This window comes from Aureobasidium melanogenum (genome assembly GCF_000721775.1).
Source record: "Aureobasidium melanogenum CBS 110374 unplaced genomic scaffold scaffold_9, whole genome shotgun sequence".
Classification (NCBI taxonomy): domain Eukaryota; kingdom Fungi; phylum Ascomycota; class Dothideomycetes; order Dothideales; family Saccotheciaceae; genus Aureobasidium; species Aureobasidium melanogenum.
The window spans coordinates 156,373-181,353 of NW_024470061.1; the positions used below are offsets into that span (position 1 = coordinate 156,373).

A 24,981-nucleotide genomic window follows, 5' to 3' on the forward strand; every position below is an offset into this window, starting at 1 on the left:
GAAGCTCGATTTTCGTCGCGCTGTCGATCGAGACTTGCGCAGAATGGTCATCTTTTGACTCTGCTATCGTTTCTGGTGCCGTCAGAAGTGACGGTGTCTTATCCGCCACGAGCTACCTGTGGTTCTTCCCAGACTACCCCTGTCTGTTTGCTCCGTGCTCATATCTGCAGGTCTACCGCAGTGTCTTTTTGAGAGCTCTACCGCCTGTTCTGCCGGAGTCTAGAATGGGTGTTGCATATGGCGCTATTGGGTCGCAAGGAGAGTCCTTGTCTAGGCTGAGTTGTCGTTCGGATGATAAAGTGTGTCTCTCAGCCTTTCATAGAGGCAAAGTCAATCTTTCGAGCCACTTTGTCGCCTCTAGTGTTGGGGAGCTCGCCACCACGTCTCTTGAGATCTTCACCCATGGCGTCCAGACCTCCTCCCTGGCGAGGCAGTTCTTCGAGACGTGATGGACGAGGATCAGCAGTCCAGTAAGGGTGTTCAAGAACCTGTGTAGCGGTCGGACGTTTGCGCGGATCGAGGGCAAACATTTGCATCAACAAGTCTGCGCCTGTAGGGCCTACAGTACCGAAATTGGCCTCCCAGTCTGCACGCTTTTTGACAGGCTTGACATCTTCTTTTGCGACAGGCACGTAGCCTCGCAGTTTGCTGACACCAGGCCAGTTGTCTTCAGTAGGAGTTCCGACCTGCTCGCAGATCTTGCCTATCATAGCAAGGTCTCCGTCAGGGGTCTGGTGGAGGAAAGGCCAGCGAATGACGAGTTCGGCAAAAACGCAGCCAACGGACCAGATATCAACAGCGCCTGAGTAGAAGTTGGCCTGGTAGTACAGCTCGGGAGGACGGTACCATTTGGTGATGACGTTGTAAGTCATGGGAGCGTGAGGGTCTGCAAAACTTCGAGCAAGACCAAAATCGGCAAGCTTGACCTCGCCATTTGCGGCAATCAACAAGTTGTTGGGCTTGATATCGCGGTGGAGGACAAAGTTTTGGTGACAGAACCAGACGGCGCGGCACAACATGCTCATCCATGCTTTGATGTCGCTGGGGTTGTAGTCGATTGTGGTATCCTGGATCAGCTTCATGAGATCGCCCTGCGGCAACTGTTCAAGGACGAGATTGAGGTTCTGGTTCTTTGTAGAAAAGACGGAGAATAGACGGATGATGTTGGGATGTGACAGCTCCTGGAGGAACTTGATTTCGCGAAGAGAATCGTGTGAGATGCCCCATTCCTGGACTTCAGGGCCGACCTTGATCTTTTTGATGGCGACGAGCTGGGTGGGATCGGAGACGAGGTGTGCGGAGAAGACATCGGCGTATTGACCAGAACCAAGTTTCTTGCCTGCAAAATAGGAGTAAGTGAATTGAGCATAGGAGGAAAGAAAGAGTCATAGCATACCCTTGACATATCTACGGCGCTCCTGGTCATCGAGCTGCTCTGCAAGGTTGGTAGCAGAAGCAGCTGGCGCTGGCTGGGCAGGGTGGAGGGTTTGGGCTTGGATCTGGTTTGCTGCCTTGATGCTAGACCCATTTTCGGGCCTGAACATGGCAGGCGATGCGGGCGAGAGACCCTTGCCCATCTTGTCAATGTCGCACAGCAACTGACAATCGTCGAGACAGTGAATCTAAGGAAGGATCGAGGGTCGAGGGTGCATGCTTGAATGATGCGGAGCGGCTCTGCGGGCCGTGCCACACGGACCAGGCGCAACAAGCAGCCGCGACAGCGACTTTTTGGCAGGCGCTGCCCGTCGAATGTTCCTGCCAGTTTGTCAAGCAGAGAGCCTTTGCGCCCACCACTAACCTCGCTACTTCTCCAACCTTCTCCCTCGGATCCCTGAAAGCGCTTCATCACGACACAACTAAGCACACGACCTCTCGGCGCAATCATGTTCGCTCGGCGGGCACTCTCCGTCAAGGCTCTGCCTACTACAACTTCCCTCGTCCAGACACAGCTACGATGCCTGCACGCAAAAGTCGCCGCAAAGGACATACCGAAACCCACTCCCTTCGTCCCCGACGCCCAAACCTTCCTCACCCTGATTGGCCGCAAGATGTCCCAGCACGCACAAAAGATCCCCGACTGGAATGCTCTCTTTTCTCTCTCATCACTACAATTGCGCGAACTCGGTGTTGAGCCTGCTCGCAGTCGCCGCTACCTACTTCACTGGCGCAACAAGTTCCGCCAAGGCTCTTTTGGCATTGGTGGTGATTTGACCGATGTCAAGGATGGCGTTGGCGAATTGAGAATCGTCGAGGTGCCCGCTGCCTCTGGCACTGCTACCCTTACCAGCTCTCCTGGCATGCGCAAGATTGTCGTTAACGTCCCTGCTGGTCAGGACAAGCCTTCATTACCCCTCGACAAGATCAAGCCTGTCCAAGGCACAAAGGTCATCAGATCAAACATTATCGGTGGTTCATACGTCGAAGCCATCAAGGAGAAGCCCGGTGCTGCAAAGATTGTTGCAAAGGAGGGTCTCTGGGAGATCAAGCGTGGTCACAAGATCGATGGTGGTGAAAGAAGAAAGGCTGAAGTGAGGTACAAGAGACGTGTCGAGGAGAGAAAGACCACCAGAGGTTAGACGTCCAGCTGTTCGCTCTTGTAAAAATACCAATGTACCTTTTATCATGCCTTGTTTTCTGTATATATCCTCCCACGCATTTGCGTCCACTTTCTCAAGATGTATGAATTGAAATACTCAAAAAGGGAATGATCGGCGTTACCCATTCTAACATCATCATTGAACTTCTCATTTCTGAACTCTTGTCATCTATCAATTGAATCACCACAAATATATCCAGGAAGAGATGAATATTGATGCTCCCACCAATCTCTCAGGAGCCTTGATCTTCTGGGCATACATCGCGGGTGCTCTGGCCTCTACTGGAATCGTCTTGAACACCATCAGACAGTCATACCTTCAGAATGGCAGACCGAAAATCTCTCCATTCCTGGCAGTTTTGGCCCTATCAAGCTTCGCTACTCTTTCCTACCATATGCTGAATGTCTTGATCCTTTCTTACCAGCAGTGGACAGCACGTTACAGCATTCCTCTAGGTGCCTTGATTGGAGCTAACAGGACGCCTCTACATTTATGGAAATGGTCTACAACCTCATCGCTATTCCAAAATTTCGGTGAAGCTATTGTTGCCACAAAACCTCGGTATCTTCTTTCATCTTCTGGCTTATGGTCTACACTGGCCGTTGCAGTATACATGGGCATCGAAGGCCGAAGATGCAAAGTACCAAACCTTTGGGCTTTCTTTGCACTTCTCGAGATCCTGCCTACTTCATTTGCACAGACGCTGTTTTACATCATGCTCTGTACCAAGCCTCAGCCTACGAGTTTGAATTTCCAGTCACTGTCGTATTGGCCTTTCTGGTATTCTGTGCCTTTGCTGTACAACTACTGCCTCAGCAAAGCACCTGAATATGCAGGAGATGGCGAGTGGCTTATCTATACCATCCTCGCTGCACGTGTGTTGCTTGTACTCCCGCTAATCCTTCCTTTGCGAAGCTTGAGCGATCAAGCGCCAGGAACCAGCCCTAACACATTCCAGCATGTGGCGACATTGCGCTTGTTCACCTTCTCAATCGCTATTCAATATCTCACTCACAAGAGGATTGCAGATCTGGGGCCATGGGACCAGGTACCTTCGATTCTGTTCGAGGCTCTCAATAGTCATCCTGCAGTGCAGGCTTTGAGCTATGATATGCTACATAGTGCTGTAGCGTTTGGATATTGGATGCTACGGAAAGAGAGTGTCGCGCCAGTCGTGGAACAGAAAGCAAGCGAGCAAAGAATCCCTTCCAAGAGAAGACGCTGAATCTGGAGGATGGAGTCACAAGCCATAGAGGAAGCCATCAACTCTTAGGCCTGCCTGAGTCGCCGTCATCAACGCCAACACACCTCAACAACTTAAAAGACAGCCAGAGACCCCGTCTTCGATCAAAAGGAGCAAAAAACCAGGCCTAGCTCTTTCAGCCAGTCTCTGGGAAAACCCCCACCTGCTTGCAAAGTATTCTACCTTTGCAAGAGAGAAAGTAACATGACGTTTCCGTCACATCCAAGGATCGAACCGAGGACTTTCTGGGAGTTTTATTGGCAGTGGGATTACGAGTGGGTGGGCTTACCGATTGTGCCAACTCTACCACTGACTGCTGAGGGTATGGCAATTTGGCTGGCATTTAAGGGGTGGCTCTGAGAATGGGAGGGATAGGCGAGTGAGAGGAAACTTTGTGCGAGAAAAGATGAAGGCGATGAATCACTGTGTCACATGTATTTGGTTATTGTGATGGAAGTGATGCTCGTCGTGGTTATTGTTCGGACACTATGTTGTTCATGAGTTCACTTTCACTTGACGTGTTGTTCACTCCCGCCACTATCACAACAACAATCAATCGATACTTCTGACACAACCATTAACTTTTACTCCTCTATTTCCTTCCAACTTCCATTCATCACAGACTTTCTCTTCCACGCGCACAACATGGCTGGCGTGAGCAAGTCCTCCTCTCCTAAGCCACCTCCTTCTCCTGGAGATGATCACCTTGTCCAGCCTGATCACACGTAAGTTTTGATTGTTCACTTCCTCACCAATGGTCTGACATGGGTCGTAGTCCTGCTGCAGCACCAGCACCAACACCGCAGATCAAGGCAACCACCATCACCAATGATCTATTCAAATTCCAGATCTCGACCAGCGTTCCACGCGGCTTAGACAACATGAAACCACCCAGCAACAAGCCCGACGATGAGTCAAAGGTCAACCCCTCGACCAAGAAGCCAAACAACAACAAGAAATGTACCAACTGTGGCAAGATGGACGCAAAGGCCCACTGCACTGGGTGTCGCGGAGCACCTGAAGTCGATGGTACCCCTCAAGAAGGTGTGCGCTACTGCAGCAAAGAGTGTCAGAAGGCACACTGGGTTCATCACCGCAGAGGCTGTAGGAACATGCAGGCCAGAAAGGCCTTGTTCAGAGCTGGCAGCCTCTTGCAAGAGATGTGGTACGCTATACGCCGAGAATCTTACGACAATGCTGTTGTCAGAGTTCAAGAGATCAACGGAGACCTTGTCGTGTACGATGGGGACTACAATGTCGAATCTACCTTGAGAGAGAATGGCTACTACCGCAAATTTCCGGAGGAAATCTTCAAGAACAAGAAGGACGCAGAATCTTGCCTTAGCCTACTATCCTGCAACGATGTCCTGAATCACATGCCCAAGGCTGTTGAATGGCTCCTCAAAGGTAAGAGCTGTGTGTGTCTTCTCGAGATCGATCTGACTCCTCATTTCAGACATTTGCAAAGACATCACCGAAGCAATGGTCAAGGTAAAAAAGCCAGTTCGTGCAACACGCTACGGAACTGGCGAGTGGGATTTAGACTGGACGCACACGGTCTTCAAGGCCGTTCTGGTCTCTGGAGAAACGTACGCCATAGATCTCGCCGGAGCACAATATGGCTTTTATGAGCCCGTCATCCTGTGGTCGAAGTATAGAGAGAGATGCATTGAGATGATTTGCCTCGGCCCAGACAGCTACTGTCCACTTGGTTTCCAAGCCCGTACCTTGCTCAGTCAGACTTTTTCCAACCCCGGGGATAAACGTACCATGTTGCAGCGTGCTATCCCTATGATGGGAGAATGTCTTAAACTTCAGTTCAACCAAGCTCTCGAGGACATCAAGAAGCGCTACACGTCTGGACGAGACCTCCTTCACCTTCCCCCGCCAGCCTTCCAAGATGCTGAGAAGGACATGATATCAATGGCGAAGCACGTCACGCGTGATACGGCTGAGAAGGTGGATGTTCTTCTCCCATTGATCGTAGGCGAAACAGATCACGCGAACCAGATGATGCTTTTGGATCCCCGGGCCCACAAGGGCCGCCTTCTGGCTCACTGCTTGGTCACACTTGCTGCTCATTTCAATGGCGCCTGGCAGAGGGACAACGACACGGGTCGTTTGATCTCACTCTCATTAAAGCGTGCCGACACAGATAGTGAGTATCTCAAGAAAATCATGAGCGGGAAACTCCCTGAGCAAAAGTCTTGGAGCGACATGACTCTTTTGTATCAGTAGGATGTGGCACATTTGCAAAGCAGTGCTTGAATTGAGGGATGGATCGAGGGCTGGTTGGAGCTTGGTTAGATGCCCAAGGTCGCGATGCGAGAAAGAACCCCCGAGCGGAGGACGGAAGAAGGAGCGACACAGCCACAAGCTTGTAGATTAGATTGGCCTGCGCCACAAGAATTAAAGGCTGCGTAAGCACGCGCTACCTATACAAGCACATTTCCAGGCTGCTGAGAGCATGCGACTGTAATTTCTAATCTCCTAGCAATCGAGACATGGCGACCAAAGAAGGCTCTGCGCCGTCGAGTCGCGAAAGGCCCGCAGCCATAACCACCCCGAGTGCCCCCACGAGCAACGGCAACGGACACCTCGAACTCGATGATATGCCCTCGTCGCCCATCCATCCTATCCAGGAGGACTTGATGGCCCTGGCGAGACTGGGTGAACTGCGATCTATACAGAAACTCTTCGACAGTGGGAAAGCATCAGCAACATCAGCAGATCCCCAGGGCATCACAGCCTTGCATGTAATACTCTCGGACTGAATGCGCCAAACACCAGGAGCGCTGACAAGACACCACAGTGGGCTGCAATCAACGGACACTATGCTCTATGCCACTACCTCATCGAATCCGGCGCAAATGTGAACGCGAAAGGCGGCGACGCCGAAGCAACTCCCGTGCTATGGGCCTCTAAACGCTGTCATTTAGATGTCGTAAACCTCCTTTTACAACAAGGCGCAGACCCTCTCTTGACCGATGACCAAGGATATAATCTACTACACTCGGCCACCCTGGACGGAAACGTCTTCCAACTCATCCTCCTCCTGCACCAGGCAGACGTACCTGTCGACATACCCGATTCGCAAGGACATACCAGTCTCATGTGGGCTGCTTACAAGGGATTCCCAGCCTGTCTGGACGTGCTGCTGAAATGGGGTGCCGATGTGCATGCAAGAGATGATCTGGGCTTCACCGCGCTACATTGGGCTCTGGTTAAGGGCAGCTACAATTGCATTCAAAAACTCCTCGAATATGGTGCCGATCGTTTTGTCGCGAACAACGACGGCAAGACACCAGCAGTCACTGCTAAAGACATGAATTCAACACGACAGTGGCATCGCGCCCTCTCGGATTGTGGCTTCGATCCATCAGGCAATCCTCGCAGCTTCCCCTTAACTTTTGTCAAGGACACGAGAAAATTCCTGGATAGATTCTTCTTTGCCTGGCCATTTGTCGTTATTGGAATCACCTTGTACATTCTTTCCATCATGCCCGTATATTTCGGTCTACCTATCTCTATGATCACATCGTACCTTTTGCAACTGGCATCGCAGAAGTTGCTAAAATGGGCACCCAGCGACATGAAGCATATGCATAAGACGGTATGTTCTTGTGCCTGGAGACTAGTGTCTGCGTTACTGACATGATCTCGATAGCCATTCTTGGCCGGAGTTTTTGCAGCGACTCTTGCATGGGTGGGCATCAGATACATCACTCACATTCTTCCTAGTAAGGTCATCACGACCCTCATTCTTTCTGTATTTGCTAAACTATTGCAGCTACCTTTACGAGTCATTTCTTCCTCAACCTGTTTTTCGTGGCTGCATTTGGCCTATGTACATATTACTACTTTACGGCCATGCTCATGGATCCTGGATATATCCCTCGCTCAGCATCTCGCGGACAACAGAAAGCAACAATTGAAGAGCTCATTGACGCAAAGGCATTTGACGAACAACACTTCTGCACAATGTGTATGATCAGAAAGCCATTACGTAGCAAGCACTGCAGGCGGTGCAATCGCTGCGTGGCAAGACATGATCACCACTGTCCTTGTAAGTTCTTCGCTTTTCGAGTGTAGTAGTACAGGCTTGTTAACAACACTTTCTCTTGAAGGGCTGAACAATTGCGTTGGTGTCAACAACCACCGAGCCTTTGTTCTCTACATAATCTTCCTCCTGACTGGCATTGCCCTCCTCATTAGACTTACACTAGCCTACCTCGAGCTCCTACCCACACCACCAGCCTCATCAATCCACTGCAAAGTTCTAAAAGAAGAATTCTGCGCTCAATGGTCCAAAGACCCGTTCACACTCCTCGTCAACGGCTGGGGCAGCATCCAAATGACCTGGACAATAATGCTCCTCTTCGTCCAACTGACTCAAATCGCCCGCGCAATGACTACCTGGGAAGCCATGCGCAATAACCACGCTGGGCCTCTAGTCACCGCCCTCACCACCGGCTCTACCTCCCAAGAAGGCGGCAGTATCAACTCCTCAGGAGGTGGCCCTACAACAAGCCCACCCCACCATTCCACCTCCAAGGAATCATGCTTTGGACAGTGGAAACGCATCCTCGGCGTTGACACATTTATCGCAACCGCTCTCCACGGCTCCCGCGCCCAAGAAGTTCTTGCCCAGCGCCGCGAAAACCCTTTTACCAAAGGTATCATGCGCAATTGTGGAGATTTCTGGTTTGATGGTGAGGGAAGGGGTGTAGGATCCATGTTTGGAGGTAAAGAATTAGGTATGGGAATGCTGGGAGGTGTCAAGGTGGATTATAGGAAGTTGTTTGATTTGCCGAGGAACGCTGAGGTTTAGAGTTGTCTGCAGATGCAGACGGAAGTTTAGAAGGAGCGGGAGTAATAGCGACTCGTGCTTCTGTTGTGGATAGTTGGATGTTTGTAACGATCATTTTGTAGATAAAGAATGCATTGCACGACAGAACGACATCGCAGACATTGCTGCCAAGTCCGCCTTGAGCCTGTTCTACTTCACAGCTTGTTTGCAAAGTTCATCAAGTGTGGATGACAGCATATTGATACTTAGCTCGCCTACGTTCGTTTCTTTTGACTTGGAAAATGAATAAAATATGAGATAAAGAGACACAAGTCGGGGAGAAAGAGTGGTTTTATATACTGCTACATAGCTTAGACTGAAGTGGTCTTGTTTTCTTACTCTCTGACAACCAAACCCCTAGCCTCGGACTCTGAAAAGAAGACGACCATACGCCAAACCTTTCTTGCGAGTCCCTCGGCTTCTTCGTCAAGCGTATCGCTCAACTCCTCCACAATCTCCTCAGGACGACCGTGTCTGCGCACAACGCCCTCAATAACCTCGACAAGCATATCTTCCTGCACGCCCAAAGATTCGAAAATCTTCTTTTGGACGTACGGACGCAATTGTTCGCGGATGACCGAGTCGGGCAGGTGTGCCCATTTAACGGGCCAGCTGAATAGGTCGGTAAGGGATGTAGGGATCGAGGCGGCGAGTGCGCGAGTGGCGGCTTGACGTTCGTCGTCGTTCATTTTCTCTCCAGCAGCAAGAGGTTTGAAGTCGACTGCACGCAGCAGTGCCTTCTTGCGATCTCCACTGCCTTGGGTAGTGTCGTCTTCGTCGTCGAGCAGACCTTCCATCTCGGCCATGGTCTGCTGCTTTGCCACACCTCTCTTTTGTTGCTCCTCTGGCTCCTCTGATTCCTCGCGAGTTGCGCCATTGCCACCAAGACTGCCAAGGTTCAGAGTGAATGCTCTCGGTTGTGGTTTAGTGGCATTGCGAGCTGACAGCTCTTGTCCAGCCTCGGCCAGGAAGTCGTCGGCCATACCGCGAGCACCATCCATCTTGCGTTGCTCGCGTGCTCGTTCTTTTCTCTCGTCCTCACGATCCTTTTCGTCTCTCGAACGCTCGGCATGCTTGAAGTCTCTACGTGCGCGGATCCAGGCCTTGCGGTCCCGATAGAACAGCTCGGTTGGTCTTCGCAATTCCTCTTCGTCGTCGAATTCACGATACTTTTGCGCCAGAGTCTCACGACGTTGTTGGCGTGCGCTTTGCTCGGCTTCTTCTTCCGCATCGGCACGTGCGAGTGCTTGAATGTGTCTCCTCTCAACATTGAGCCAACGTCTTTCTTGATCCAGATACACCTTCTCCAACTCTGCATTCTTTTTCTCTTCGCGACGACGTTCGAGCTCCGAGTCAGAAGCCGGATCATCATCATCTTCGTGCTGCCCGTTGACAAAGTTGACGCCATCAACGTAGTCCTTAGGCATCTGTGCACCCCTGTAGCCCTTCGGACCTGATGGGGCTCCGGCAACAGTGCGATCACGTGGACCAACAGGTACTCCATTGACGCCTCCAGGACCAGATGGAGCAGAAGGGGGCGGGGAAGCCAAACGGCTGGGTCTTGGTGCGGATCGATTGCGTTCGGCGGCCTCCAACTCTTCCTCTTTGCGTAGACGCTCGAGATCGCGCTGAATGCTGCGGTCTCTGAAAGCGGCGATCTCGGCAGCGACAGTCTCGCGCATTTCAGCAGGAATGTCAGACAGCTCGTCTTCGGCAGACACAGGGATGGTGATAACCTCTGCGCCATCGGGCTTGTGGCCATCTTCCATAGTAACATCTCCGTTCTTGTCTGCGCCGTTGGTCAAAGTATCCTGAGAAGACAAATGGGCCAAGACGCGATTCAGGTCGTCCTTTGCGGTGTCTAGGCGGAATTGAAGCTCCTCGGCGGACGGCTTTGACCATTTCTCGATGTACTCGAGGGAGTTCTGATCGACAACTACCAAGAGTGTGGCTTTCTTGACATTTCCTTCTTCATCCTTCAGAAGCTTGCCCTTCTCCCGCAAAGGCACTTCTACATCCTTAAGAATCTCAGTGGCAAGCTGCAAAGCACCGGCGTCTTCGTATTCGGCGAAACCAAAGCGGCAGGGTTTCCCGTCAGCATCGGTGACACGAGTCCAGCGACGGAGCTTGACGGGGCCTTGACCACCAGCGCCTAGGATATCCTCGAGCTGTGCATCATCGGGAACACCGTCAACCAGACCTCCAATAAAAATAGTTCTGCTAACTTCTTCCAGAGTGGGAGGAACGAGCTGGACAGTTTCGCGCGGCATTCTTTGGTCTGCGCCGAGGCCAACGCGGTTACGATTGCCAGAAGCATTGTCGGGAGCGCGCGAGTCGTAGCCATAGTTGGAAGGTTTTGAGGCGGGCTGGCTAACACCGAGACGAATGACGGGAGCGTTGAAGTTGATGTCTGGCAAGTTTTGCGGCGGAGCGAAAGGAGCGGCAACCGAGGTAGGACGACCAGGAAGAGGTGTTGCGGCAGGGCTCATACCTGGAGGAGGGGACATACCAGGCGCAGCGCCTAGGAGATTGTAGTCAGTAAATGGTAATGTGGAATTGGTTTTGACCAAGCGCATACCCATGGCTGGCGGAGGGCCCATGTTGGGCGGGAAGCCATACGGCGGCCTGCCATACGATCCCGGAGCTGCAGACAATCAGTAAATGACCCAAGTAGAGCTTGTCCATGAGAATAACATACGGGGATAGTTGTTGTAAGCCATGGCGCGGATGGGAGAGTGGATGAAACAGGAAAGCGCGAATGTTTGATGGGTCAAGTTCGAGACTGCGCGACTGCCTTCGCTGTCCGCAATCCTTGGCGGACTTTTGGAAAAGTCGCCGGCCACTGCACGAGCGCGACCGACATAGCTAGACATTCTCTCACACACCCTCCACCATGGAATTGTCACAAGCCGCAGCGCGGACGCTGATGCGCTGTCGTCCTTTGTCGCTATATTCGTCGCCGCTATATCGCAACCAATTCTCCCCCTTCGCCATCCGCTCCTTCACCACCACCCGCCTGTTGCGTCAAGACCAACCCGAGGCCTTCATCCGCCAGCTCAAACAAGAAGAGAAGGAGACACGGTCCCATGATATTTCTGCTACCCCTGGAGAAAACGCTGCCTCAGCACCCGCACAAGAACGCAATGAGACTTCCTCAATGGTCGATTTAATGGACAGCGTCCTAGATGGCAACAAGGGCGTTCCCACTGCTTCTGAACAACGTACTTCTCGTTTCGCCACTCCTTCTGCTCAGGAGAAGAACCGTGTCAAGCCCATGGACTCCATGGAGGACTTCCTCACCAGTCTCAGACCCTCCAACAGATCTTCAAACTCTCTAAGCAGTCTCTACAGGCCCGAGATTCGACCTGTCAAGGAGCTCGACTTCACTCCTGGCCCTACCCTCGGCAAGACCGTACAAGTCAGGAATGGTGGTGACGTCGGCCGTGCGTTCCGTGAGGTTGAACAGCTTTGCGGCAGAAACAGAGTTCGCCAGGACTTCAACAAGCAACGATTCCACGAGCGTCCCGGTCTCAAGAGAAAGCGTCTACACTCTGAACGCTGGAGAAGACGATTCAAGGAGGCTTTCCGCGGTACTGTCAAGATGGTCAACAAGATGAGGAAGCAGGGTTGGTAGATGGTCAGCGTCTCCATGTGCATATCCCATTCGACCTTCCGCTGTACAAAAGAAGCCGGGCATAGATGCTTACATTCACTGTTCGCATGACACGTATCAAAATTTCGACACAGTTATGGGCGATACAACAATGTCAATAGTACATGGACTCTGGTGTTTGTTGGTTCGGGCATCTGTAAGAGTAGGGACTGATTTTTAAGGTCATCAACAAGAAAACATTCTTCTTTCCCAATCCTTCTTTGTTGGCTCCGAGGCATGTTCATGGCTTTCAACTTGAGTTTGACTTTCCGCTATGCTGTGTGTATGACCCTGTCTCCTAACAGATTCGAAGTATATTGGACATCGAGTTGGAACAATATCTGATCTGTCTGTTATGTATCAGTTGCTCTGCAGTTTTTCATCACTTGGGCGCTCCGTCTACCATCTGGCCATTACATATTGCCCGTCGAGTTTATAATGATGATCTTGATTCTGAAAATAACCTATACATGCAAAAACACATATTGAATGAGTCATGCAAGTAACCATCAGGCGGTACTACCACGCGTTCTTGAACTCAATGTGGTAGGCAATATTTTTAGGAAACAGCTGAGCAGTTTCGCAAAATGCTAGTCAAGGAGTATTAGATGTAGAGATCGATTTATCAGATTGATTGACGCGGCTCAATCTTAGCTTCGGATCTAAGCGGCAATAAACTATGGAGAACCATAAACATGTTGACACCTTTTACAAATGCGCACCAAGTCATTGTGCAACCAAGCCTCTCAACATTCGTCCGAATCAAGAACAAGTCAATGAGAATGACCGATTGAGATTATCTGTTTAACAACAATGTCTGGACAACTCAGCAACACTGAGACGTGGTCACTATTGGCCTGCTCTGCAGCAAGCCTTGGCGTACTCTCCAACACATGGAGCAGTGATGGCGCTCCAGTATTCGCTTCGATCGCCTTGAGCGGTTTGGCCTTCTCTTCATCATATGCTATCATAAGATGGACAGGAGATGCGTTCATCCGAGTTGGACGAAAGGGAAAGGATATGTCAAAGAAGCAACCCATTGAACTGTCAGTGATTCTGGACCTCTGAGAACAATACTTATGCTAACTTACGATATGCAGTCCAGAGATGATGGGTCTGGTCAGCGCTCTTGTGTATCTGCTCTGTATCATCACTTTCCTTCCCTTTGCATTCAAACACGACATCGTAGCGGCAACCTCAGGGGGCGGCAACAAAGATATTGTGATTGAAGCTCAAGTAGTCGAGACAGGCAGATTCTTGCACCGATTCCCTCTTGAGAAGGTAAGTACAACATTCTGGAATATACTGTAAGATCTTCTGACAAGTCAAGCTCGCATCATACGGGTTCGCATATGGCACCCTCGCAACTGTCATCATTCTCGGCATCATCGATGACTTCTTCGACATCAGATGGAGACACAAGTTTTTCATTCCGGCTTTTGCATCGCTTCCTATCCTAGGATTGTACTTTGTCGACTTTGGTGTTACTCATGTCGTCGTTCCAATTCCACTAAGGCCATACCTAGGAGAGCTCGTAGATTTGGGTTCATTGTACTACTTGTACATGTCAGCCATTTCCATTTTCTGCCCTAACAGCATCAACATCCTTGCTGGTATCAACGGAATCGAAGTCGCTCAATCGATTGTCATCGCATTGCTGATCCTCCTGAACGACGCATTTTATCTGGTTCCCTCGACGCCCACACTCCACCCAGCAACTGACTCGCACCTGTTCTCGGTCTACCTTTTGCTGCCGTTCCTCGGAGTATCTTTTGCACTTCTCCAACACAACTGGTTCCCTGCCAAGGTGTTTGTAGGAGACACATACTGTTACTTTGCTGGCATGGTCTTCGCTGTGGTAGGCATCATGGGTCACTTCAGCAAGACTCTGATGCTTCTCTTCATCCCTCAAGTCTTCAACTTCATCTACTCAGCACCTCAACTTTTCCACATTGTCCCATGTCCTCGACACAGACTACCTCGGTTCAATGCTCGTACAGGACTCTTGGAGCCGTCGAAAGCCACCTTCACACCCGAAAAGCCCCTGAACAAGATTGTAGGAGAAGTCTTGAAGGTGTTGGACAAGCTGAAGCTGCTGCGAGTCGAAACAGATGAGAAAGGGACGGTCGTATCTACTACGAATCTGACTATCCTGAATCTATGGCTTGTGTGGAGAGGACCTAAGAGGGAAGACCGCCTCGCTATTGAGATTCTAGCCATGCAGACCTTCGTAGGTCTGCTCGGTCTTGCAGTAAGACATCGTCTTGCTTTGGTTGTGTTCTCACAGGATAATCTATAGTCGCTTGTTATCAGGATAGATAGCAGAGCTGCTCAAATAAAGCATGTGCATAACTCTAATATCCGATAGCCGCTTGCGTAGACATAAACAGCTGCAGTTCGGAATCACGCCCTAGGGCGGGGATGACGATGGAGAAGATCTGAGAGATTTTCCGATGAGGTAAGCCTGCTAAAGCCGTACGTAATTACAAGAGCCGGCGGTAGGCGAGATAGATGCTGAGACAGCTGATTGCGAGATAGGCCCTCGAGATGTGCAACTTATGCCAACTCTTCAGAGAATACTCACTCGGAGTAGGGCTGCAAAGATAGCCAAGATCAGATTCGGCAGGTCCAAAGCAAAACAACCGCTGTGACGTTGTCTGAATCAGTTTGAAGGTAAACAGATCATCATGCAGGAGTGTCAAGAGTCATGGGCGAAGTCGGAGCTCAGTAAGCAGCGATGTCGCACACCGGGGGCGAGGTGGGAGGGGCACGGTCGGCCTGGGGATCATCAAGCCAATCACATGAAGCATTTTGTAAGAGCGGCCGTCGAGATCGGAGGCTGCGGTCATCGAGAGCATTCAAAAGTACAAGTATAGCTCGAAACGGATGGAAGCATCTCTCTGAATCTCATTGCCTCTTCCTTTCATTTTTGATACCCACGCCGCAGTCACTTAGTACTGACGCTTCTTGCTATTTCCTAAACTTTTCCAATCGATCACAGAAACATACGAATTCAAAATGCCCGGCGTCGTCAAAGGACCCAGAACCTTGTACGACAAGGTCTTCCAAGACCACATTGTCGACGAGAGAGATGACGGCACAATCTTGCTCTACATCGACAGACATCTCGTCCACGAAGTCACATCGCCTCAGGCTTTCGAGGGCCTCAGAAATGCCAACAGACAAGTCAGAAGACCCGACTGCACTCTTGTCACAACCGACCACAACGTCCCTACGTCATCGAGAAAGAACTTCAAGAGCGCTGCTACATTCATTGAGGAGGACGACTCGAGGTTACAATGCACCACTCTCGAGGACAATGTGAAGGAGTTCAACCTCACATACTTCGGTATGGGAGACAAGAGACAGGGAATTGTCCACATTATCGGCCCCGAACAGGGCTTCACCCTCCCTGGCACTACAGTCGTCTGTGGTGACAGTCACACCTCGACACACGGTGCTTTCGGTTCGCTCGCCTTTGGTATCGGAACTAGTGAGGTTGAGCATGTGCTTGCTACCCAAACCCTCATCACCCAGCGCAGCAAGAACATGCGTGTTCAGGTTGATGGCCAGCTCGCCCCTGGCGTGAGCAGTAAGGATATCGTCCTTTACGTGATCGGTCAGATCGGTACCGCAGGTGGTACTGGATGCGTCATTGAGTTCTGTGGTTCCGCCATCCGCAGTCTCTCCATGGAGGCCAGAATGTCCATTTGCAACATGTCGATTGAGGGTGGTGCCAGAGCTGGAATGATCGCTCCTGACCAGATCACCTTTGACTACCTCAAGGGCAAGCCTCTTGCTCCCAAGTTTGACAGCCCCGAGTGGAAGAAGGCCGTTGCCTACTGGTCTTCTTTGAAGACCGATGAGGGCGCCAAGTTCGATTACGATATTTTCATTGATGCTAAGGACATCGCCCCCACCGTGTCTTGGGGTACCTCGCCTCAGGATGTCGTTCCTATCACTGGTGTTGTTCCTGGTCCCGATGACTTCCAGGATGAGAACAGAAAGAAGGCCTGCGTCAGAGCCCTTGAGTACATGGGACTCACCGCTGGCACTCCTATGGAGGAAGTCGTCTTGGACAAGGTCTTCATCGGATCTTGCACCAACGCCCGTATCGAGGATCTTCGCACCGCTGCTGGTATCGTCAAGGGCAAGAAGGTCGCATCCAACATCAAGCGCGCCATGGTTGTTCCCGGATCCGGCCTCGTCAAGCAGCGTGCTGAGTCTGAAGGTCTCGACAAGATCTTCATTGACGCTGGATTTGAGTGGAGAGAAGCTGGTTGCTCCATGTGTCTTGGTATGAACCCTGACATCCTCTCACCCAAGGAGCGTTGCGCCTCTACCTCGAACCGCAACTTCGAGGGCAGACAAGGTGCTCAGGGTCGCACCCATCTGATGTCTCCCGCCATGGCCGCCGCTTGTGCTCTTGCTGGTAAGCTTGCCGATGTGCGCAAGATCGATGGTTACCAGCAGGTTACCGGCAAGGCTCCTCGTGAGGTCTCGGCCGATCCTGAGGTAGCTGCCCCAGACAGTGATGCCGACCTCGAGGAAATCATGGACCTCGATGAGACCTCCCAGGGCAACACCGTTGAGAGCGGTGCTCCTACTACCTCGACTGGCATGCCCAAGTTCACTCAGCTCAAGGGTCTCGCCGCTCCTCTCGATCGCTCAAACGTTGACACCGACGCCATCATCCCCAAGCAATTCTTGAAGACCATCAAGCGTTCTGGTCTCGGATCCGCCTTGTTCAACGACTGGCGTTACAACGAGGACAAGAGCGAGAACCCTGACTTCGTTCTCAACCAGAAGCCCTTCCGTGATGCCAAGATCCTTGTCGTCCAGGGCCCTAACTTCGGTTGCGGTTCCAGCAGAGAGCACGCTCCTTGGGCACTCCTCGATTTTGGCATTCTCTGCATCATCGCCCCCTCATTCGGTGATATCTTCTTCAACAACTGCTTCAAGAACGGCATGCTCCCCATCCGTATCGGTGACGAGAAGGCTCTCAAGGCTATCTTCGACGAAGCCAGCACTGGTTCAGAGATCGAGGTCGACCTTGTTAACCAACAGATCAAGAAGGCTGACGGCTCCGTCCTCTCATCCTTCGATGTTGAGGAGTTCCGCAAGCACTGCCTCGTCAACGGTCTTGACGACATTGGCCTCACCATGCAGATGGATGACAAGATCGTCAAGTTCGAGCGCAGACGTACTGAGGATACTCCTTGGCTCGACGGCTCTGGCTACCTCAAGCGTGACCGCAAGGGTCCCGTCAAGATCGAAGCTGCTCCAGTGCCCAAGACCAACCGTGGTGAGGAGAAGACAGAGCCTCTTGAGTGGTAGACTCACACGCTAGTGCAACGAATATCTGCTTTCACAGGAGTTTATGCGATGCAATGGGAAAAAGCGATAAAGGGTCTTTCGGATGATACTATTTTGAATTCGCTGTTGTGATATCACGAGTGGCATTGTCGCCTATTATATCTTTCATGTATATGTATACCCAATTGAAATATTTTACGAAAACGTCAGAACGATATCCTGTCCATATGCCTATATGGTTCGCTATGTTCCCTCGTGATACTCGATTATGTGGTTGTTTTAAATCCCGCTTATATCCGAAGCTAAGATGTACGCGCGAGACCGGGTCATGTTTAGAAGTGGTTGTCTACTCACCACCACCGCATCCTCGCATACATATATCCACATTTTGACATTGTCGTCTAGCACAAACTCCTTACAAGGAACCAATTCTGGTGATATACTTGATCAATCACGACTACACGGACGTTACCTGCTCGAGCACTTCCGCATCCACAACAGCTTGTGACACTACTTTTGTGCTGCCCATCAAATGGCTACCAATAATTCTTTCCACCATTTTAGTCATGGACATCACGATCTCGTCCTAGCGGTTGACTACAACTTCTATGGTACGCGCATGGTGACTGCGTCGTCAGACCATCGATTGAAGGTCTGGGACAGAAAGGATGATGGATGGACGGTGACGGACGTCTGGAAAGCGCATGATGCCGAAGTCACAGATGTAAGTCAAGACGGTGCAATAAAATCGCTGAACACGTTTTTGATTTTTACTAGGTCAAGTGGAATGGTCCTTTCGTGGGCGAAATCATAGGAAGCATTGGAGAAGACGGCTTACTACGGATATGGCAGGAAGATGTGCTTGAAGCACCTCTGTCTGGACGTCGCTTCAAGAGAATCTATCAGCAACCTTCGGCGACGCGAGTGCCGTACATGTCTCTGGACTTCAAGAACATTGGGACTGAAACGTATTTGGCTGTCATCTCTCGCGATGGGCAGTTGACAGTTTGTGAGCCGGTGGATCACGACAATCTCTCAGAATGGCAGATCTTGTGGCAGGACTATCTATGCAAGACTCCACAAAGGACAGAGGAGACAGGGTTTCGTCTAAGCTGGCATCATGAGAAACTGCCAGCATGGCCTGCCATAATGGCTGGACTCGATCGCAAAAGTCTGTCGCTAGCTGTCTCAGTCATGGACACTGTCAAGATCTTCCGCAGTGACAAGGATCGCAAGTTCTACACGGCAGTCGAGCTCAAAGGATCAGACGCATTGATTCGAGATGTCGCGTGGGCAAACGGCTCGATGCGCGGCTTCGACGTGATCGCGACTGCCAGCAAAGATGGATACGTGAGAGTCTATGAAGTGCACACACCCGGTGTTTCGGAGACCTCAGCATCTCAATCGAAACATGCTACGGAAGTTTCATCTGGACTCAAATCACCAACACATTCTAAGCCTAATCAGTCTGGCATTGGCGCTGGCCTCGCGGGAGGGCCACGCAGCGGAAGAAACGAGGAACAGGGACGTCCTGGCAGAGTCAATCAGGAAGCGAGACTTGCGGCTGAGCTTGCAGCTCACAGTGGCGCGGTCTGGAGAGTTGGGTTCTCACAAATGGGTAAGCACGAGACAACAATCTTCCGGGTACGATGAGCTGACCAGGTCACTAGGAGATCTACTAGTATCTACTGGCGACGATGGACTCGTGCAGGTGTGGAAGAAAGCCAATAACGACCAATGGATGCAGTATGCAGAAGTTGACGCAATCGGGGACAACTGAACCTGGCCCGCCATGACCGAAATTACGACTTTCAAGCTTGCGACGCATCACCAACGGCCTGTCATCATGGATTGAATGATCGTCTGAGTTTTGGGAAGTCGCGATTGTGATAGCAACGGATCGGAAGGAGTTCCCCCCAGGTTCCGCTCGAGAAATCACAAACCGTTGGCGGTTGACATCGCAACCACACATTCCTCCTCCACATCCATGGATGCTAGAAATACCGACATCGTCACCCAGCGACTTCATCAATTGCTTGCTCGACTATCTACTGAGAACTTAAAATCCAATCCTTCACAAAAACAGAATTTACTGACAAGTGCTCATAAATATCAATACCCCCATCGTCGGCCAGAGAGACGAGCGTGGTCAAGAGACACCTCTGACATACTACCTAAGATACTGAAGCAGCATATCAGAGATCCAACCATGGGCGTCAAAGGCACCGATGACTATCTAACAGCACGCGCGGCCAATCCAAGGACCGGCTTAATCAGTCCCAGTGTTGTAACAAACCTGACTCCGAGAACGCCTATATCACCCGCTGAAGCACTCTCACTATTCGGGACCGACCATGAACCACCACGGATTTCTACTCCAAAAGCTCGAATGCCAGAAGAGCCGCGTGCTGCGATCCAGAGACCGAGACCAGCGGGTCCACGAGGTCGCTGGCGTCAAGACTCGACAGGATGGAACATGGAGCTAGACACTGAGGCAGGATCTTCCAGGGCGAATACACCCAATCCGCCAGCTACGAGAGCCGATTTCCACGCGAGTGAGGATAGCTTTGTGATCCCCATGCCGACAGCCAAAGATCCACAGCCGTATCGACAGGAAGATCAAGACAAGGCCGTACAATACTACAAGGACAAAGCACAACGCCTTTCCCATAAAGAGGGAATGAATGGCAGGATGCACAGCATTGGTGCCGGACCTCGCAAATTTGCTCAAGCCACCAAGGCACTTCGAGACTTTAGCAATCCTCAATCCCCAACGCCTGACGAAGAGGACACTATCACAAGAAAAGAAAAGGCAACCTCATCTTCACCACCAATGTCTGCAGTTTCAGGATTCTCTTCATGCGAGTCTTCACGTTCGTCTCGAAGATCTGTGTGCTCGCCGCCTCCCGGAGTTGAACGCAGAGATTCCGCTGTCAGCATGCCAACTTCGACTGCCTCACGAGAGAAAGAAACCCTGACCAGCAAGAGTCCCACTCTAGGAGGAGCTGAGCGCACACGATCGAATTCGAATGCTTCCCGATTCCAGGATCTGCGACAGCTGCCTAGAGTTCGTGCTGTGCATCCAGAAAGCCCGGGCAAAAAGACCCAACACGAAAAGACTGCGCCCGTACCTCGCGAGTATAATTCTACACCACCTCCTCCTTATCGGACCCACCCAAACACTCCTTCCCTATCTGGAACGTCAGTGGCCGAATCACTGTCGCCTCTCGAGACCCAGGTAGTCGGATTCTTGGCATGGGCAATCAATCAACTGTTCTACAAACCAACATCATCAACACGTGATGGTTCACCACAAGGGCAAAGCATCGGTATCGTTCAAGCCATTCACATACTATCAGATTCGACGACCAAGCCTATAGAACGTTGGCAGGCGATCAAAGCTTTGGCATTTGTGGCATCAAGAGCGGTCATGATACTGTGTTGTCTCGCGATTGTGGTTCGTATTGGAACGGCTGTAGGAAGGGTGCTAGCAATAATACTTTGGCCTGTCAGTATAGTCTGGACGATTGTGAAGTGGATGCTAGGGTTTGCTTGATTAGGTGGATGCTAGGCTTCACGATTGAGTGGAAGCAGGATGTGGCCCTTTATGTATTATTCTTCTTTGAGGGACCTAGATAGTGCTACTGCCAGTAATTGGATGTTAAGCTAAGAGCTCTTATCGGTATCATAACCATGCGTCTGATATGTCTTCCTTCCTCTCTCAGTCTGTTGCCTTGTTGCTGCCATCTCCATTTGGGAGTCGAAAGTTCTCCTTAGAGCAAGGCCAATATTCTTTGGCGGTATGTCAGCACACTTGTGTTGCATGCAGACACGCTCAAAGAATCCCATTTATGTCTGAGCTCCTAGCGATAGTCGTTGTTGTAAGCTTCGGCGGCCTTGCTCTGGATCATCGATATCGACCTAGAACATGCAATCTGGCAATGCAGAACCAGGTTTTCCGCATCCTTAGGACTCGACTCTGAGCTAGAGTCAGGATCTTTTTCTAGCGCCATCATTTATCCAGCCAACGTCCAAATACCGCAATCATGCCATGATCGCCAACACCAACACACCATTTGCCATCGAGACTCCAATCAATCGCTCTGCATGCGAAATCAATGGGACAGTTGACTACCGTCGTCTTATGAGCGGCGTGTCTGATGTAGTTTCTCATGCTTCGGGGAGGTAGTTCTGGTTTAGGATCTGCTGTCTCAGAGGTATGTCGGGAAGATTTGTTTAGCGAGTCTGGGGTCATGGATTGCTTTTTGACAAGGGTTGGTGTAGGTGCTGATATAGGAGCGGAGGTAGGGGCTGGTGTAGGGACTGGTGTAGGAGCTGAAGTAGGGGTTGAAGTAGGGACTGATGCAGGAGCTGGTCTAGGACCCGGGACCAGTGAGGTACGAGGTATGAGCGAAACTTTAGAACAAGTTAGGATGTTAGTCGAAGACGATAATGCCTTTAAATCACATACCTCCAGAACCTTTGCTTATGCGGCTGCTTGCGCGAGTCAGAGTCAAGTCGCTGTTAGCACTACTTGCTCTTTCTGCGTTGTTGAGCAAAACCCGTTCTTTGAGATCTCTTTTTCGCTTATTGTTCTTAACAAGAAGGGGTGGATCTTTATCGCCGGTGTCGCTCTTGACGACAGGTGATTGATCTTTATCGCTGGTGTCGCTACCAGTAGTACTACTGGCGCGTGTGTTAATAGTCAGGACTTGACCGGCAGCAGTTTTCTTGCTGAAGACTTGATCAACACCATGTTTCCTCCTGCGGTTTTGATCGATTATGTCTCTGATCCGCTCATTGTCCTGAGCAATAGAAGTCCGGATTTTGCCAGTAGAGCGGCGCTCCTCAAACCTCTGCAGATCCCAGAAAAAGAAGCGAGCCTTGATGTTGCCCATGACGAGTATAGGCCGGTAGTTATGTTCCTTCAAGAGGCCGAATCGCATATAGAATGGTTCCACGTTGGTCACGTCGAAAGTGGATAATCGTTGGAAACCCTCGCCAAAGGCAGAACGTGTCGGTCGACCATATCCTGGCATGGGTGGTTCTGGTGGGTTGTCGTTACCTGAGAAAAAGCCATCGATTTTCCAGAGCATTATCTCTCCTCTGGTAACTTTGATGTTGTTTCCTGTAGATGCTTTAGATAGGACGAGGTCGCCCCAGAATCTAACACTGTCTGTCTGTTAGTGTGAAGCGACTACTGGACCAAGAGAGTGTTTTGGAGCGGTACCAGTCTACGTAGTCTGAGTGCATGCCAATGCTGGCAAAATGTGGATAGACTACTACCGTCGGTTTGTCTGTGCCTGCGTTCTCGTCTGGCACGGGTGGGAGGCTCCACTGCATGGGTAAGCCATGAATTTGTACCATGCCCAACAGAAACGGTACTTACCAAGCAGATCATCGTATCCTGCCCACCACTTAACAACCACCTACCGTTGTCATGGAAAGCCTGCTGCTTGTAAGCGCTGTATAAAAGCAGGGATAAGCACACTCACAATTGAAAGAATCGTCTGCCTATGACCTTCTCCCGAGAGTATCGCTGCGCATGGCTGCCTGCGATAGCGGGCATCCAAGTTCCATATTCGAATTGTGTAGTCGCCGGAGCACGACGCCAGAATCTGTGGCGAGACAGGTGATGTGACCAAATCGTTGATGGCCTTTGAGTATGTCAGCTTTGAGCTACGAGTGAACGTTGTGGAATCGGACTTACGCCACCGTGTCCATAAAGAATCTGTTGTGACTGCTCAGCAAGTGCAATTCTCATACTGTCACAGTGAGCTTACCCGAACCAGCTCTCCTGTAACCACATTGAAGATTTTGATATTCTTTGATCCAGATCCAGCGACACAAACGAGGGGCTCGTCTGTATCAATGTCCACTGACCATGCAACACTGTTGAGAGAAGAGTCTTCCTGGAAGGGACAGTCAGCCAGGACACAGAAACCAATACATGGATTGTCATTGCATCAATGTTGCAGACATACATCAGGGTCCTCGAGCACAGTCAAGACTTCCAGATTGTTAGTCTTGGAGGTGGCTGACTTGCGGACAGGCTTGCATATGTAGATCTAATTGTATAACTGATTACTCAAATGTTTGTTGACAAATGACGGTATGAGTTTTACCTCTCTTTCTGCCACGGCGGCAAAGATGGGATCCTCACCCGGCTCTGAGTATGGATAGAATTTTATGTCGTATATAGAGACTGAAAACCGACATTAGGCAAGATCAACCGAAGGAGTTTAATGACAGCAGAGATGGTTGCAAGCGTACCATTTTGTCTTTCACCCTTTGAATTTGTTAGCGAGAAGTGATATCTTGCAAAACGAGGGTAAGAAATTGGAGACGTACAGGTAATCGCAGCCATGCTTTTAGTTGAGGAAAGTCCATAGCTGATCACCAATGGTGAGTGAGGTGGATGCACGAAAAGCCGGGCCCGCTCGAAGGATCGCTAGCAGGCTGAAAGTTGCATGGTGTATGTGTGTGAGTGTATGGTGAACGACGGGAGTGATGGCCAAATTGGGGCAATGCACTTGTGACGCAGAAGTGTTTGTGCACCAAAGCAGAGTGAGAGTGAAAGGGGATAAGGGAGTTATGGAACAGTGGATACCAATCAAAGGCGGCTGTTGTCGTGTCTGAAGAGGCAGTCGCAAACAACAAAGCCGACGCCGAACTCTTTGCGCGTTTGCTTGCGTACTAACCTCACATGGTCAAATTCACAATCATGACTGATCAATCTACAGCTTTCTCGCTTGTTTTCTCTCTTCTTGGTTGATGAGGATATGCACACCGCGGACAAAGCGCAATCCTTACTCTTCTGTGGCTAGCAGGCAAATACGAGAAATAAGTTGAGCACCATGATAAAGCAACAATCAGCGATTGTTTTTGCGGGATTCGAGATCCCCACAAGAAATTCGATCCAGGCCGAGGTGGCCAACGACACGCACCGCAGGTGCCAGTGCATACGCTGCTCTCTATTGGAGGACGGAGCTGGGAGCCGAGTATTTTTCGAAACTAGGGCAGCTAAAGAGTGCCGGGTCGTTCCTAATCCTGGCACGTTGCGCAACAGGAACCACCTCCACTCTAAATGCGGCTCTTGCTCTATGGCTGCACTGAGCACTCAGACTGACCGTGTCTTGTCCTCGCGCTCACAACTTGTCTCATCTGATCATGATGTGGCCGCTCTTCCCGAGCAGATCCCAATGCTCTGGCACTTAATATACGTCGTCAAGGACAGGGCCATGAAAGCAGGGCAATGAGTAGAGGATTTGCAGAATGGGCGCCAAGTAGAGAGTCTCGTGTGACGTCGACGAAAGTTTGTGCA

At 50.8% G+C, this 24,981-nt stretch overlaps 12 protein-coding genes across 12 annotated transcripts; 9 read left to right on the forward strand and 3 right to left on the reverse strand.

The window, feature by feature from the left end:
- Positions 1-308: 308 nt before the first annotated feature.
- M437DRAFT_47515 (serine/threonine protein kinase, CMGC family, CDC2/CDK subfamily) lies at positions 309-1,544 on the reverse strand (the record flags this gene model as incomplete). Its single annotated transcript, XM_041021465.1, has 2 exons — positions 309-1,339; positions 1,397-1,544. 2 exons carry the CDS (start codon positions 1,542-1,544, stop codon positions 309-311), a joined length of 1,179 nt encoding a protein of 392 aa, XP_040880079.1.
- Positions 1,545-1,883: 339 nt separating this feature from the next.
- Positions 1,884-2,576, forward strand: M437DRAFT_65668 (uncharacterized protein; the record flags this gene model as incomplete). Its single annotated transcript, XM_041024621.1, has 1 exon — positions 1,884-2,576. The coding sequence occupies one exon, from the start codon at positions 1,884-1,886 to the stop codon at positions 2,574-2,576; it is 693 nt and encodes a 230-aa protein (XP_040880080.1).
- A 226-nt stretch (positions 2,577-2,802) lies between these two features.
- Positions 2,803-3,822, forward strand: M437DRAFT_74965 (uncharacterized protein; the record flags this gene model as incomplete). Its single annotated transcript, XM_041026330.1, has 1 exon — positions 2,803-3,822. One exon carries the CDS (start codon positions 2,803-2,805, stop codon positions 3,820-3,822), a length of 1,020 nt encoding a protein of 339 aa, XP_040880081.1.
- An 899-nt stretch (positions 3,823-4,721) lies between these two features.
- On the forward strand, positions 4,722-6,078 carry M437DRAFT_48047 (uncharacterized protein; the record flags this gene model as incomplete). Its single annotated transcript, XM_041021584.1, has 2 exons — positions 4,722-5,247; positions 5,297-6,078. 2 exons carry the CDS (start codon positions 4,722-4,724, stop codon positions 6,076-6,078), a joined length of 1,308 nt encoding a protein of 435 aa, XP_040880082.1.
- Positions 6,079-6,344: 266 nt separating this feature from the next.
- On the forward strand, positions 6,345-8,671 carry M437DRAFT_84105 (palmitoyltransferase akr1; the record flags this gene model as incomplete). The annotated part of the gene is made up of 5 exons (XM_041028046.1): positions 6,345-6,596; positions 6,653-7,453; positions 7,508-7,580; positions 7,631-7,906; positions 7,968-8,671. The coding sequence occupies 5 exons, from the start codon at positions 6,345-6,347 to the stop codon at positions 8,669-8,671; spliced, it is 2,106 nt and encodes a 701-aa protein (XP_040880083.1).
- Positions 8,672-9,024: 353 nt separating this feature from the next.
- On the reverse strand, positions 9,025-11,196 carry M437DRAFT_47656 (uncharacterized protein; the record flags this gene model as incomplete). The annotated part of the gene is made up of 1 exon (XM_041021498.1): positions 9,025-11,196. The coding sequence occupies one exon, from the start codon at positions 11,194-11,196 to the stop codon at positions 9,025-9,027; it is 2,172 nt and encodes a 723-aa protein (XP_040880084.1).
- Positions 11,197-11,615: 419 nt separating this feature from the next.
- On the forward strand, positions 11,616-12,323 carry M437DRAFT_74969 (uncharacterized protein; the record flags this gene model as incomplete). The annotated part of the gene is made up of 1 exon (XM_041026331.1): positions 11,616-12,323. One exon carries the CDS (start codon positions 11,616-11,618, stop codon positions 12,321-12,323), a length of 708 nt encoding a protein of 235 aa, XP_040880085.1.
- Positions 12,324-13,154: 831 nt separating this feature from the next.
- Positions 13,155-14,640, forward strand: M437DRAFT_48024 (UDP-GlcNAc-1-phosphate transferase; the record flags this gene model as incomplete). Its single annotated transcript, XM_041021577.1, has 3 exons — positions 13,155-13,387; positions 13,442-13,622; positions 13,672-14,640. 3 exons carry the CDS (start codon positions 13,155-13,157, stop codon positions 14,638-14,640), a joined length of 1,383 nt encoding a protein of 460 aa, XP_040880086.1.
- A 719-nt stretch (positions 14,641-15,359) lies between these two features.
- M437DRAFT_47727 (3-isopropylmalate dehydratase) lies at positions 15,360-17,678 on the forward strand (the record flags this gene model as incomplete). Its single annotated transcript, XM_041021512.1, has 1 exon — positions 15,360-17,678. The coding sequence occupies one exon, from the start codon at positions 15,360-15,362 to the stop codon at positions 17,676-17,678; it is 2,319 nt and encodes a 772-aa protein (XP_040880087.1).
- Positions 17,679-18,189: 511 nt separating this feature from the next.
- On the forward strand, positions 18,190-19,437 carry M437DRAFT_47349 (WD40 repeat-like protein; the record flags this gene model as incomplete). The annotated part of the gene is made up of 3 exons (XM_041021439.1): positions 18,190-18,381; positions 18,435-19,275; positions 19,328-19,437. The coding sequence occupies 3 exons, from the start codon at positions 18,190-18,192 to the stop codon at positions 19,435-19,437; spliced, it is 1,143 nt and encodes a 380-aa protein (XP_040880088.1).
- A 207-nt stretch (positions 19,438-19,644) lies between these two features.
- On the forward strand, positions 19,645-21,213 carry M437DRAFT_74973 (uncharacterized protein; the record flags this gene model as incomplete). Its single annotated transcript, XM_041026332.1, has 4 exons — positions 19,645-20,530; positions 20,570-20,589; positions 20,623-20,724; positions 20,761-21,213. The coding sequence occupies 4 exons, from the start codon at positions 19,645-19,647 to the stop codon at positions 21,211-21,213; spliced, it is 1,461 nt and encodes a 486-aa protein (XP_040880089.1).
- Positions 21,214-21,669: 456 nt separating this feature from the next.
- On the reverse strand, positions 21,670-24,047 carry M437DRAFT_48111 (WD40 repeat-like protein; the record flags this gene model as incomplete). Its single annotated transcript, XM_041021596.1, has 11 exons — positions 21,670-21,992; positions 22,138-22,829; positions 22,888-22,994; positions 23,047-23,106; positions 23,153-23,314; positions 23,368-23,388; positions 23,441-23,569; positions 23,642-23,725; positions 23,783-23,862; positions 23,931-23,946; positions 24,009-24,047. The coding sequence occupies 11 exons, from the start codon at positions 24,045-24,047 to the stop codon at positions 21,670-21,672; spliced, it is 1,713 nt and encodes a 570-aa protein (XP_040880090.1).
- Between the last annotated feature and the right edge of the window lie 934 nt (positions 24,048-24,981).